Raw genomic sequence first — 15,236 nt, 5'->3', positions numbered from 1 at the left:
GAGCACTCTGTTCACCTTAATATCACCAACAGATTTCGAAATACAAATTATGATACCATTATCAATATCCTTGATGAAAATTATAAACAAGGATTCTAGTACAGAATCGTAAGGGATTCTAATAACAACTCTGGGTCAATTCGGAGTACTGACCATTTATAAACTACCATTTAACCATCCTTATATTCTATAAAGCACCCTACTCTCATTCTCACACTTCTCCAACATTCTGAATAACTTGGAATCTCTTTTCGTTTGTCTCTTAATCCGTTTTTCTCACTATCTCTCCATATGTCTGTCTCTCTCATAATCCTCCTTTCTATGTCCCTTTCTTAACCTTTGTTTTTCTCTTAAACGTTCTTTGACTCTCCTAATCTTTCCAATTCTACTCTTAATCTCTGCCACTCTCGCTTAATTTGTTCCCTAGGTGATGGGATTCTCTTAATATCTCTCTTTCTTGTTCTTATTCTCTATTTCCTTTCATTTCTTTTTCAACTTAACTGCTTATAAATGAATGGTATTACTAACACATTGTAAACAAGCAGAGGACCTCCACTCTTTCGCATCATTGGCTACTAGCTCCTTGGAACTGCAGACTGTCAGTGGAACATGAAACCTTGGAGGCCAGGCTTATCCTGGTCGGCCAGTGTAGCAGAGGTTGCAAATAAGAGTTTCCTATGTCCAAGAAATGTGTCTGACCTCTGTAATAATTTGTGCTTCCCATCGATCGTAGCCAACTCCCCTGCACCTGGAAGCGGTCACGTGGAGACCGACCTCTTATCTCAAAACCTATTTGGCCCAAGTAGTATTGATTTATCGATTGAGCGATTTAATAAGCAGGGTTTGTTTCGGCAAGATTAGATGAAGATCTCTCAGCACACTCTAAAGGACATAGGTCACTCAGGATATAGATGATGCTATTTTGGAGTTTTATATATGGCTAACGTTATAGTTATTTCATAAGGTTTTCATTGCTTTTATTTTTTTTTTTTTTAACAAAATGTGGAAATGTAATTATTAGTTCAGTAATACTGCTTTGGAATGTTTTCGGTTTTTATAAATAATCTACACTGAATGTAAAAATAGCTTGTATACTTCATGACTGTTGAATATCTATCACATGGAGAATATACACGGTTTTATATAGTTCCGTTTCCAGTAAGTGAAATTATAGATGTTGAAATTTTAAATTATATGAAGTTACAGATGTTGAAATACCTGAAATTATAGGAGTATGTAATGCAGACATTGCAACAAAAAACTGGTTTATTAGCACGACTAATAACACAATATTATTTAGAATAATTAGTAGATTAATGATGATAATAATCAGGTATTTTCTAGATGAAAATACACAATTATTTCACTTAGCTTTGTAGCTGAAAAAGTAGTATCAATCCTACTTGATTGATCACCACTTATTAATAAAAGTTATTGGTATATTAGTTTAAAAATCAACTAATTTTAAACAACTATCAATACTGTTTTTTAAAGTACAGCAGATTTTTTTAGCAAGATTTTCTACAGTAATAATACTAGAGAAAGACTTGTAACAACCTCAAATTACGTATTTTTTCTATTGCATTGTATTTCGATAAAACAAGACGTTTCACTAATTTTAGAAAATTAAACTGTTGCTCGAAAGACATTTAAACATAAGGCCCCCTAAAAAGAAGGGTGCCCAAACAAGAAAGTTAATAAAATAGAGTTCGATAAAGCTTTTTTATATTTTGGGGACATTCCTAATATTTGAGTATCTATGCAGCATTGATTGTTGGATTCAGTGTGATAAATGAGTTGTTTTAACATAAAGATCAGTCCTAAAATGCATTGTGCGCAGAATCCTACTTACCCTTTTTTTGATATTTTCTTTTTTTTAACTTTTTTGACGTGATGTAATAAGTTAAGTTTAACTTTCGTTCACGTAAACTACCCCTTTTTTTTTGATATTTTGGTTTTAATTTTTTTGACGTGACGTAATAAACAAGCAAAAAACGCTTAAAAAATGTTCTTTTTTAACTTTTTGAATAAATTGTTTCTCTTGAAACGCTCAATTCTTCCATATTTAGCATATATAAAAATTTCAACGGTGTGTTTAATAACAGCGCAATTTTTAAAAATTCCCATAAATAATAAATCATAAAAGTAGATTTTTATTATATATAAACAATACCGATATATCATTATTTTATATTTAAATATTTTTAGGAAATTGAGATTTATTAAACGAAAATCACTTTTTAGTGATATCTGTTAAAAATATTTTGCTTTTGCGTGTTTTGTTCGAAATGGGAGGGTTTCAAAATTAATAGTTAACCGTTTTCTTTAGAAAAATTTAAAATTTTCTATGGTATCAGTACTCTGTCCTAATAACACCCTTAATAAACACTTCATACCACTTGTGGTGTTAAGTGCCACTTTTTAAGCTTTTTTATTATAAATACGATTAAATGTTTATTATTTTTAGTAGTAGTTTACAGTTATGATGCTTACTGGCTACCACACACACACAAATAAGTACAAATTTGAACAAAAGAGTTAACTTCTCACATTACGAATAGATGACAATAGGCCTAACTATAACGTTATTGGTAGATGTATGGCTTCACGCATATAAAATCGTCTGTCAATCTACTCCGCAGAAGCTGTTGCCGGGACATCTTTTCATGCACTTGCATCGGCGTGTCGGCACTCTTCACCTCACCTGTCAGGTAAAATTAGGGCTACGGCAATTGTCGGTTACACATTAATATCTGCCACGAAAGATATTTGGCGAGTGAACGTTTTTCGCCGCCGACACTTACGATTGGCTGGAGGTTCACTCACGTGACATAACTCTCTCGCTAGTCTCTCCATGAATATGTCATTAATAAAAAAAAAAAAAAAAAAAAAGAAAACTTCGCGAGCAGATCGACAGTGCTGGAATCACATGCAAGGCGTAGTGGCAAGACAGGTGAGTGCGACGCTCGTGCCGGTTCGTTGACGTACATGGCGACGGATTGGAAGAAACAGGCAACGTCTGCGCCGACAGTTGCGGCAGGTAGCAACAGCTGATATGCCAGGTAATTTAAGAAATTTATGGAGAATCATAAACGTCTCTCTCTGGCCTCCGAAATGTTGACCTCACGTCACTTGCTCCGGTGGGACTAGAGCTAACACACCGCCGCGTTCTTCCATTTTTATGGCGACCCTAACTGTCAGTCTCAGCAGTCTAAACACGCGTTTCACTCGTAAATAAGATTTAAATGCGTGATAAGGCTTTATTGCGCTCTACTGTTACAGTCGTCTGCCACTAGAGTAAGCCACGATAACTTCCTTTCTATGTACGTCACTTAGGCCTCACTGAGGTGTCGCGTTCTCTGTACACAATAAATGTACATTCCTCTGTTTCACCAAAAAGCACGTGACGCGTGAATAGTTGAAAACACGGCGTTTGGAAAATTTGCCAACAATCGCTGCCATAGTTACCTCTTTCGTTCAACAATGGAAGCACGCGTTTAATGTAATAATAATGATGTTTGGAACACGTGGTCACTATTCTTTCCAAAAGACACCACATATTTGGACCAAACGCAATAAAAGCTATTTCTAGCTTGAACTTACGGCGGGTTTCCCCGTTAGATTCAAAGATTGCGGTAACTCCCGCGGAGTTCCAAGAGGGAAAGTGAGCTTGTTGAAAAGTTCCTACGATCTTTTTGCCATGTCTTTTACAGCCCTTAAAGTGCACGTCCCGGGATGTTTTACAACCCCTGACGCAACTCTGACGAGAACTAACAGTTAACAAGACAGTTAAAAGGGTGAGGCTGTAAGACATCTTTTTTTAGCCTCTTACGACAAAGATATCTCGTTCTTTTGTTGCGCTGAAAGCGTTTGGTGTGTACAGGCATCCATTGAGAATAAGGGAGTCTCTAATGACCTAAGGAAATTCAAAATTAGGGCTAGATAACGTCAGCGGTATAGGGGTTTTAATTAAAGGGCTTTCTTTAACCCGTAGAACACAAAGTACGATAATGATGTCTGTAAATGTCTCAAAGCAGACGTACCATTTTAAGTTCTTTTGACTTTTACCCTCTATTTTGGCCTGGATTTCTTTTTCATATTATAAGCAAAAGTTTGTATTACAAACTGTGTTTTTAATTTATTCGTAACTTCACAAAATTACAGAAGCCCGGTCATGGTTTTGCGATCCATACCTTACGTCCGATCGGTAAAATAAAGCCGAGTAGCAGCGAAGGCACTAAGGCGGGTGCCTGAAAGCTTTTCTTAATTTGTAAGAGAATCCTTCAGTCTAGGCCTCCGTTTATACGCTATTCTATAAGCAGTTCCACTATATTTCAGTTATATGAAGGTATTGCTTGAATATTTTCATGTGGGTGTATTGCTTTTAAAGGTATGTTTTTTGCTAAGGTATTTCTTTGGATATTAAATCTAGAATGGCTAAATAATTAACGCTATTAATGGTTAAACTCATTGCATTAAAAATATTCTAGTTATAACAATAACCACTATTAGTAATGTCTCATTGAAATAATCATTAATATCATTTTATGTTTAATGCACAAAAAATCGTTTAAAAACATTAAACAAAAGAAGTGGACATAAAGGAAAAATTTTCGTTAATACACAACACAACCGATGTTGTCACTTCGCTAAGCCTAATTCATTTGCCTGTGATCATTCTATTGTTTTCAGTTGCTGTAGCTCGTGGATAAGGTGATCTTAGCAACAGTAACACTACAAAACGTTTATATGCATGAAATTGTGCTTAATTTGTATCATTTGTAGTGAATGTGCATATATATATATATATATATGTTATATATATACATATAAAAATGGTAATTCATAGAACTGCCAGATTAAGTGAGATATTTGCCTGTGTTACTTAAACCACTAATCATAAAAAACATTACCAACATTTAGCTAACCACAATCAAAACATTACGAACATTTAGCTAACCACAATAAAAACTTTACCACCAGAACAACATCGTTATTAGTCATAACGTATAACTATCCTGAAATTTAAAATTTAAGCCACAATTACTAAACTATTCCTATTTCTGAAAAGTGTATAAGAAAATACTGTGTATAAATGATGAAATTTTGGAGGATAATAGAACAAAAACTAAGAAAAAGTTCTTTAATAGACTTCTATTAAAGCTATATATAAATTATTATATAAAGCTATATATAAAGTGTTGTTTGCTGTTAGTGTTTTTAACGATACTTATGGAGTGTTAGTTATATGGATATATGAATCCGAGAAATTAAAACAACTGACCTTTAGGAACATGTAGACTAGTTCCTTCTCAGGAATAAATTTTAGCTGAATACCTAAATATTGTATTATATTATTGCTATACAAAGAACACGTGCAATATATTTGATAATAAACGCATCATAAGGATTAGATAGAATGTACAAATCGATATAGATATTGGTTAACTAAAAGTATCTTCACTATATTGAGTGTACTTTAGATATTTAAATATAACTATAGGGTAGTTGTATTTTCTGTTTAAAATAGATATGTTTATCAAGAATGGTTGGTAAAATGAACACTGGGATCTTTTCATGTATGGGGAGAAGCAGAACATTCTTGTTTGCATCCAACTGCTTTATACTTTACTATAATTATTTACGCATGCATTTTATATCTGTATTTCTTTGTATTATTAACATGGAATGATGGATGGTCTTTTCTTTTTCTTGTGAACTATCATTAAAAAGTGGATACATAAAATTTTTCCCTTATGATCTATCATTAATATTGAAAGAGATTATATATATAAATGAGAGGTGGGAACAGATATATGTATATCTGTTTCTCTTTCTTAGGAACGAAAAGAATAATCCGAAAGATGCTGTTATGACCTTAAATTAAGAAAAGTAGTGCAATGCAAATGCGACTCGTTGAGAAGGTAATGTTCGTTCTTCTGTGGGCATTAATACCATTGCATTTAATAAGAAGGTTAAATACTTTTAGCCACAAAATTAGAGAGGGAGGATGAAAGAATTCTCCTACTTTTTTTCAATATAAACGTTTATTATGTTTAAAATGAGTGATGAGAAAAAATACTTTACATTCACATCGCAATCTATCTATATACCCACTCAGAATGATTTCATACGCCGAATATAAAATGTTTATTTTCTTATTGCTTCTTAGCTATTACTTTTCAATGTGCATGCTGTTATTATTGATGATTACTAATAGCTTATCAGTATTCAGAAGCCTAGAAAATTATTCGTTTATTTATATTGGTAAATAGGCTAATGTGCGTTTAGGCTTAACTCGCATTGGCCAAAATTTTTCGTTAAAAAATCGATTTAGAATTTCTGAATGATTTTGAAATCTGAATGATTTTGAGAATGTCAATTATTTTCTATCCGTGGGAATTGGGGTGAAGAAACTTCTCACATTTAACGTTACTTTCGTCTCCATAGGCAACAACATTATGAAAAAAAAAATGCTGCTAATAAACATAATATAAAAAATTGAAAAGCAGAAATATTTCATATTGAAAATAAGCAACGCACATGATTGAGCCACCTTAAATATTTATGTTTTCTCATTCACTTTATTAAGTTCGTGGACTAAATAAATAACCTAACTGGGCAGGTTAAGTTAATAGTTAATCAGTAACGTTTTAAATATCAAATTGGGATCTTAGCCGAAGTACATGTCCATTAGAGAAACCTAAGTTACATGAACGCCTAAAAAAATTTAAATTTAACTCAAGGTATTGGTGACTCACCACTTCAAGAAATGCACCTCGTTTCCCCTAATCGTCTACCTCCTCAAGAAAAATGTTTGAGGGAATTGGCCCCGTGTACACCTTATCTAAAAGGAATCCTAGCTGGAGATATGAGCAATAAACATAAATATTTTAGTTAGCGAAGCCCTGACTTTAGAAATATCACCATAAAAGGGGGGCGAAGTCGAAGCTAACCCCTTAATCCCCCTCATGGCTTTCTAAGAAATTACAAATATAAATATCCCTCACGTAGTCTGCAAGTTTAAAGGCAAGTATCAAGTACTTCGCGCCTGATCTAGGATTTATAGCCGAGTATATTTAGAATTATGATCTAAATATAATCACAGATGGTTTCGGTGAGCCACAAATGTACATAGTAACGCTAAACCAGGCATTTTAAAGGTTATCATAAATAAATATATATATATTTAAATATTTAACTACACGTCGGTAATAATAACTCACCATAGTCAGTTACTTGTATACATTATGATGGCAGTTGTCCATTATCAATGGAGCTTGGACGATCACAATCTCATGGCGATGAACCTTAAACTCTTTGCGTGATCCCAAATGTATCCTTAGAGTACTCCATCACTTTGGTACAAAACTCACCGAAACAGATTATCACCGCCATTTTGAACATCATACTCAGAAGAACGGTGCCTTTGTTTTTTTTTTTCTCTCTCATTTCTTTACTCTTTCTTCTATCACTTCTACAATTCCATTCACATCGTCTATTCAAGAATGTTTACAATAGCTTTTACGGAGCGTTTCATAGTTGGCCACGTGCGTCCGAACTGCTCTCCTACGGTGGGGGAATTGTAGGGAGTACGGAAGAGGGCTATTTCGCCTTTTACAACGATTCAATGGCGGAACTGCATAATCCAAAGAATGAGTTGCGTTAGAAAGTCAAAAGGACCGGACTTTTACAATGGGTAGGGTGGCTTAATTACCCTTAACAGGACAGCGTTTATGAGATTGTAGTAACCCTCTTGGCATTGCTGAGTAGTCCGTCTTGAAACTTGTTTACCGTAAACAGAACGGAATATCCTTCGTCACTCGCTTGTTATGGGTCTTCAGCTATTTTTAATTGGTCTCGTAGGAGAATGGATCATGTTACCTTGAGAGCCATTGTGTCTGTGGAAAATCGTAACCTTGACACCTGCATTATAGGTAGGTAAACGGGATTGTTTTAAGTGTTCTTGGTAAGAGTTGGCATGCAGTATTTCCTTATTTTTATGAGCGGTTGGCTGTGCTTAGGTGTCCGTGTAAAATATTGTCATAACCTCATCAAGTGATATAATCCAGTAAAGTTTTGCATTTTGAACATCTAAATTAATAACGTGATAAAATTCTAAAGCACTTTCATTTGACAAAAGAGATTTAAACTTTATATTGAAGTCCAAAATCTATTTTAATTCTAGTTCTCGTTACTTATCCTCCTCGATTTAAACAATATTTCTTCATGCCTTTGTAAAAGATTCAAACGGACAAACACTGGTCTTCATTTCAATATTTTCGAAGATAGATTTATCCAAAATACGAATTTCCCTGTCACAAAGAGTTCATTATATAGCTACTAATATGAAACAAGAATTGGTAAAATCGTCACGGCCCTTTTGTCTTCGGTTATCCGTTTGACAGATGTTTACAATTTAATCCCCGTATGCAGCTGTTTTTCTGATGACATCCCTCTTTAGAAATTCGTTATTCTGTCGTGACTTTACTACGAATCACAATTATAAATCTGTATTTTTGTCTCTCCAGTTGTAGTTCAATAACAATGTATACAGATTTACCTTACAGTGAAAACAAAGCAAACTATGGAGTTTAAATTATGTACAATTCGTCTTTAAGTATCTTCACACAACAGAATAGTGAATCCTTATAATAGTAAGAGCTATTGCTTTATATTTATTTAAAATTTGATGTAAATAAACTTCGAATATTATTAGATTATTGGAAAGAATACGATGCGACATTTAGCCCTAACTTTTCATAGATCAGTGAACTTAATTTATGGAAGGAAAAATCCTAAAATAAGATCCCAAGACTAACAACGCCTCTCTACATCTTGGGAGTGAGTCTTTCTGATTTATCCTTTTAATCTCCTGATATCCTCCAACTTAAACTATCTAAAAAGGGGGAGAAGGAACGCCCAATCGCAAGTATTTAATCTAAGCAATGTTTCCTTAATCTCCTAGCATTAAAAGCATCGGAATGATGGAGTCCCAAGTTAAATCCCTCTCCTCTGGTCCGAAATCTGCTGTGTCGATAAAATCAGAAGGCACTTAGCAGAGCTCATGGAAGAACGCTATTATTTGAACTCTGTAATTACTTTGGGCATTTTCAGATTAAGAAAGAAAATCCGACAATCTCTTTGTCAAAATGGTAATTTGTTATTATTGCTTATTAGAGTAAAAGGTGATAAAAAATGAAGAGTATTATTCCATCAGAGTCTCCTACATCTTTATTTTAGCGCTTCAGTATTTATGAAAGTATTGTTATGCTCATTTCCAGATTATATAATAACTATTCAAATATTAAGCAGGGATAATAAAATCGGATACACCCATTATATCAAGGAAAATTATTTATTAATTTGAGACTACATTTTGTCCTTTTTTTATTTGATTTTATTTATTTGTTTTTGTGGAAATTTCACACACGAAAGGCTGCTGGAACCTTGTACCATGGACTAAAATTCTAACCTTGTGATCTAGACAGTTCCTGTTTTATGAAAAATAAAACAAAATATAATTTTAGAACGTTAAAGTTAAAGGTTCCTTCACGATCTATATAGATCAGCAGCATTTAAAGAGTTGGTAGTGAAAATTCGAGCTAATGGTTTATACATGGCAAGGCTATTCAAACAAGAAAGTCTGGTAAAACGAGACCAATCTTCAGCTATTTGAAGGTAAAGATTTGTCTATCTGCACTCGTAGTGAGCTGAATGAGTAGAAGTTGGATGGCAACTCGGTAAGAAGACCTTACCGATGACTTTGAAGCATTAACGGGGAAAATGTCATCAGGAGCTGAAGACTTGCTGACATCAAACATGTTTGTTACGATCGGAGGAGATCCAGCCAAATTATTAATTTAGGATTTGGAGTGCCTTTGCCTTTGCTGGCAAAGATTGAGGACTTCACAGATTGAATTAGGATTAATTGGAATTCTAGACGAAAAATTTGTGTTAGATCGTTAGGGCAGCAGCCATTTTGTCATCTATATGTGCACAACAGAAGTGTACCTTCGAGTCTATGCTTCAGATAAAGGCGTTGTAATAAATACAACGCCTTTATCTGACAGCGGAAAATCGGGGTCCCCTCCTCGAAAAACTGACTGCTCCTTTAGAGAAAAAATTTTTACATTTAATCGGAACTTTGTTTTATTTCAGTACACTTATATGACATTTTTAAAACATGTTTTATTTTCTGTATTTATGAAACTGTTTGGCCCACCTTGTAGCATGTACCCCTCGCAATGTGTAGTTTGCCGACCCTTGTATTAAGCTGCTGGGTCTTATACAAACCGATATGAGCATATGAAGACTTTATCTGTTTTTAAGATTTTTACAGTTTTAAATCTTAGTTTTTTACTCATAAGTAAACCATTTCCAGGTTGTTGCATACACTACTCGGGGATCCACTGGGATATTTGTATTATAGTAGCAGTTACTGCAGCTGTTTGCACTGAGCAACCGAAACTTTGGTTTTTCAGACATCTTGGATGTTTACAAATAAACCTCAAGACAGCTGAAGCAAAGATGCTGTAGAATAGTGTCTTTAAATACTGTGTATTCTTTAGTCAATACACCGCATGAAAAATCAGTAAAGATTGAGAGAGGGAATGAAGACAAACGAACTAGAAATCTTAAACAACAAAAGTGAGTCTATTTATAACGCACAGAAATTAAAACGTCGATTTGAAAACAATAGTAAATACATGCAAATAACTTAATAGGATCTACTACTTTGCCCCATTTTTGATTCGTTTTTTTTCCCTTCTTACCCAATGAATTATTCAGAGTTAGTATCAAATAGGTTGCTAATCAATGGTATACAAACTTCTCACTCATTACTGTAATTATGAGGGCTGTATAAAGATCTGATGTGCGCACTCAGTTTTTAAATTTTAAGTCAGAGGCTTAGACCATATTGCGCCATTGTGTATTGTCTGTACAAGTGTATGTTAAAGGACCGATTTGCATCTGGTGTGTGTGTGTGTGTGTTCTGAAACGGGAATCGAACCCAAACCTCTCCAAACGAGTGGGAAGTGGAAACCACTATACAGTGTATACTGTCACAGAGAGAGAGAGAGACTGACTATCTTTCACGCATGCGTGTATTCATTCACCTGTCTCAGGAGTTTAGCATAGCAGATTAGTGGTGCCACTGTCGATTTACTGGAACCAATAACACTCATGGAAATGTCTCCTTGTCTCTAATTGATTCTGTATTAAGTATAACTGCTGCCCTTTTGCAGCAGTTATCTCCTCTAGGGGCTGCTATTTTTCTCGCGTTCAACTGCTTATTAGTAAGTTCACTTTCTGGATATGAATTGAATAATATAGTCCAATAACTAATATTTAAATCAAATACTTTGAAGGTATCCTGAATTTCTCTGATGTCATCTCAAGGTCACTAAAAAATGCTTGTTTTTCAGTGTCTAAGGAAACTAACAGTAAAGAATGCAAAGGATATTTTAATCAAATACATCGCTCTTTTAAAAGCCTCAAGAAAGAGAGCACTGCTTTTTAAGTGCATTTATGTAAATTAGTCGCTTTTGAATCAGAATTGCTCACTGGGATCTTTGTTTTTTTGGTTTGCAGTACCAAGAGTGGAACCTCAATGGTGCGCGCTGGAAAGTCTCCTTGTAATTGGCTGTTTCTAAGTATGATTAATGATTTTTGTTCTGTCTCTCTACTTCAACGTTCCCGCCAAGTGATTAAAAGTCCGAACCACTAGAAGGTGCAGTGTCTGACCCTGAACCGCTGTTCCACTTGGAGAACAAGCAATAGCATTTTAGCAGAATGCTGTGAGAAAGGTTACGAATAGTTTCAGCTCTCTTATTCGAAAGTTACTTCTTCATTTCAGACTTTATTTCGATTCTGATATCTTTACAATGTTATTAAAAATATATTTCAGAGTTCTACTTGACGTCATTCTTGAAGCCAAAGTAATTAATCTTGTTTCGTGGTTTACCATCATTATTTAAGCTAAAATAATTGTTTTGTTATATAGTTTGACTTCACTATTCTTCAGGCCAAAACTATGTTTTAGGCAGTTCATTATTTGGATATGCAGTTAGTAGCATTTTTGAGAAGACAGATTTCCAAAGAATTTAAAAATCAAGTGAATCATGAATATGCCTTGAGATTCAGGCATATTCATGAGGCTTTTTATCAGTGTATACACCTGATAAAATAGCCTACCCGAAGAATTCAAAACCAAAGGATTTTGAGACTGAAGTTAACTAACTCATTATATCTTTGAATTTACGTTTTATTTACTTAAAGTTTAATTTTGCTTTCAACTTATTTAATTTCTCCCTTATCGTATACCTCGAGGTAATTTTATATCTAAAACTGCCTGTGCAGAACGTTTTTAAAAGTCTATAGACCAGTCATCAGCAAGGTTTTCAGGCTTTTATGTGCTTGATCATTGCTTTCTCTAAAACGATACTATTGATAGTTAAATAAACAGTAAAAAAAAAAAAATTAAAATGACGCTGTCTTGGATTGAGCAGGTGAGTGAGAATTTCATAAAATTAAATTTTATTTATTATTATTTTTTAAAATTCTGTTCTCATTTCTGCTGATAATGTTTTTATTTTTTTATATCCACAATAATCGGAAATTTTAGAATAGAATTTTACCATTTGTTCTTCTTGATATTTTGCGCATTAAATACCACAGGTTCTTTATCTCTTTTATATATTAAATATACTAAGGTCATATGAATGATATTAATCCAACTCATTTTAAAGGAAAGGACTGTTCATAATAATCTTAATTTTAATCAGTTTCTTATGGTTTCATTTAATTAATTCAAACTAAATTGGTTATTTGAATTGTAGTTTTACATGTTCATAAATTAGGACGGTTATGAATGATAGTGATGAAGCCTAAAGCGTTTTAAAATAGCAGTAAGCCTGACTGTTTTTAAAATACCGCTATAAAATATTCAATTAAAAACAAATAATAAAGACGATAATAATTGAAAGTAATATCTTGCAAAATTTCAGTGAAGTATGGTTTATTTATTCAAGAGACACTACTATGCGTGATTCATCCTCTATTTATAGCAATCCCATTTGACGTGTTGTTTGTACAGTATGTTTTGGATATAGAATTACAACTTACCAGTCAATATTCCCTCAAAAATAGTTTACCAAGTAACGATCGACAAACGATTAGGGACACATTTATTTTATTATTATTGATTTATTTTTTACGACCAATAAACTCCTCTTCCGAATAGTATCCATGCCATATAATGAACACAGAACTTAAAAGTGGTGATCAGAAAAAAAGTGATACGTTGCACGGTAAATTGTAAATCACTAAAGCAAAAATACAACCAGCAAAAAAAAAATAGGTTGTAGTTTTAGCGGGAGATAATCGTGACGCATGGTGTACTAGAAAAATAAGATCATCGATTACTTGCCTGGTACAAAATGGCTCTCTTGATTAACTCAGGTAACTCAGTAAAATGATCTAGTCCAAGTCATGTTCCAAAACAGATCTTGTATCTTATTGACCGGTAAGAAATCGTTTTGTTAATTCTAGAAAAAGTTAAGCTTTTATGACCCAAATACGTAGAAATAACCAGGCCCGGCGGTAGGGGTGCGCAAGTGAGGCACTTGCCACAGGCAGCCCCTAAACTAGGCAATGCTAGATGTGCAACTGCATATAATATGCGTGTTAAGATATGATATGAATTAGGCGCAGTGATAAGGTTTTGTCTCAGGCGCCACAAACGCTAGTGCCGTTTCTGCAAATAACAGAAATACTTAAAACCATCCTCTGATAACGCAACTGTTTTTGTTTATCACTTCTGCTATAATTACATTATAATTTCTTGTTTTATTTAATCGTAATTATGAGCGATTTTTGAGAAGGATATCTATTATTAAAATCCGTTTATTAAAAAATAGCAAGTGTTTGCTTTCACCCCTTATACACAGCCGACCGGCTAGAAGGCGGTGTATAAGGGGTGAAAATCTAGATACCGGAATATTAAGCTTAATGCTAAATGTATCTCGCTGTTAACTTAAATAAATATAAGACTGTTTTATTATATAAGAAAAAGCTTCTGATTGAAACTGGGTATAACATTCTTTATATATTAGCATACTGTGGCTTTTCAGTTTTGTATGTAGATTAAAATCATTATTTTAGGCTTATTGTGTTTAAATTTTTATTTAATTCTATTCTTCGGTCTACTCTTAAAAATCGAAGTGTTTGATGCATTCCGTGAAAGCATAAATATCACAAATGTAACAATTTTTTGCCTTATTTTATGCATATAAATAAAAAAATAATGGATTTTTTTTAATAATTAAATGAATAAGATAAAATTAGATGAAAATTTGGATATATCGTTTGAAAAAAAATAATTTTCATAAACAAAAAATTCAACTGTGTAGAATAGTATAAAAGTATAGGTTATCTATAAATTAAGAAACAAACCTATGAACATAAATAATTAAAAAATATAAAATGTAAAACAGTTGACTGTAATTTTTTTTACTCTGCATGAACATATAGCGCGTTATTTAATTTTTTACGCGTATAATGATAATAATATAACAAATAAATAAATAAAAAATATTTATTATTATTACTTATATTTTAAAGGTGGATTATTTCAAAATCGCCAAAAATAAAATCGCGTAAATTGCGACAGCAGTGTACACTTTTTTGATTCTGTTATAGATATTGAGATCTGAAGGAGTAACTAAAATAAACAGCTCATGCGCAGAGAACGTTTAAAAAAATGGAGAATAGTACTCGCTATTGTACTGAAATTCGTGCCTAAACTAAGCACTTAATTTTTTTTTTAACGTTCTAAGTATTTAGAGTTAAATTAGAGCCATTTTTAAGTGATTTATCTTCCTTTTTGATCTGGTAAATGCTTTCATTTAACAGTGCTCTGTTGAATGATGTTTCTCCTTTGGAGAGTAGACTACGTTAATCACTCTTCAGCGCTTTCACAACAACGTTGCATCTCATTCTCTCGCTCACACATTAACTTTCGTCCTGATATCCGTAAATCAGCATATTCCGTTTCGCCAATTAAACGGAAAAACGTGCAGAAAAAACAAACAGCTCAACACCCAGCTCACGACAACCTGAGAACTGTCACCAAGCTATCGTAATACACGTGCTAAGTCTCGTACCCACGGTTACAAACTACTACCTACTTTGACACTCCATTAACTTAAACTACTTTGCGGTAGGTCTAGATA

General features: G+C 33.5%; 1 protein-coding gene across 2 annotated transcripts in view; it reads left to right on the top strand.

Moving 5' to 3' along the window:
- The window catches only part of LOC150075097 (uncharacterized), a 118,209-nt gene that overhangs the window by 46,831 nt on the left and 56,142 nt on the right, over positions 1 to 15,236 (top strand). The window contains exon 1 of one of the 2 annotated variants that reach the window (XM_090388297.1): positions 3,009 to 3,062. The exons of the other annotated variant lie outside the window; for it this stretch is intronic. Coding sequence (XP_090244423.1) covers positions 3,056 to 3,062 — 7 coding nt within the window. The 5' untranslated portion in view covers positions 3,009 to 3,055. Of the gene's footprint in view, positions 1 to 3,008; positions 3,063 to 15,236 lie in introns of those variants that run through there. 2 annotated transcript variants of the gene reach the window in all.

Source organism: Mastigoproctus giganteus, chromosome 14 (genome assembly GCF_048544385.1).
Source record: "Mastigoproctus giganteus isolate SK-2022 chromosome 14, ASM4854438v1, whole genome shotgun sequence".
NCBI lineage: Eukaryota > Metazoa > Arthropoda > Arachnida > Uropygi > Thelyphonidae > Mastigoproctus > Mastigoproctus giganteus.
This window is presented reverse-complemented; position numbering and strand designations above follow the sequence as displayed.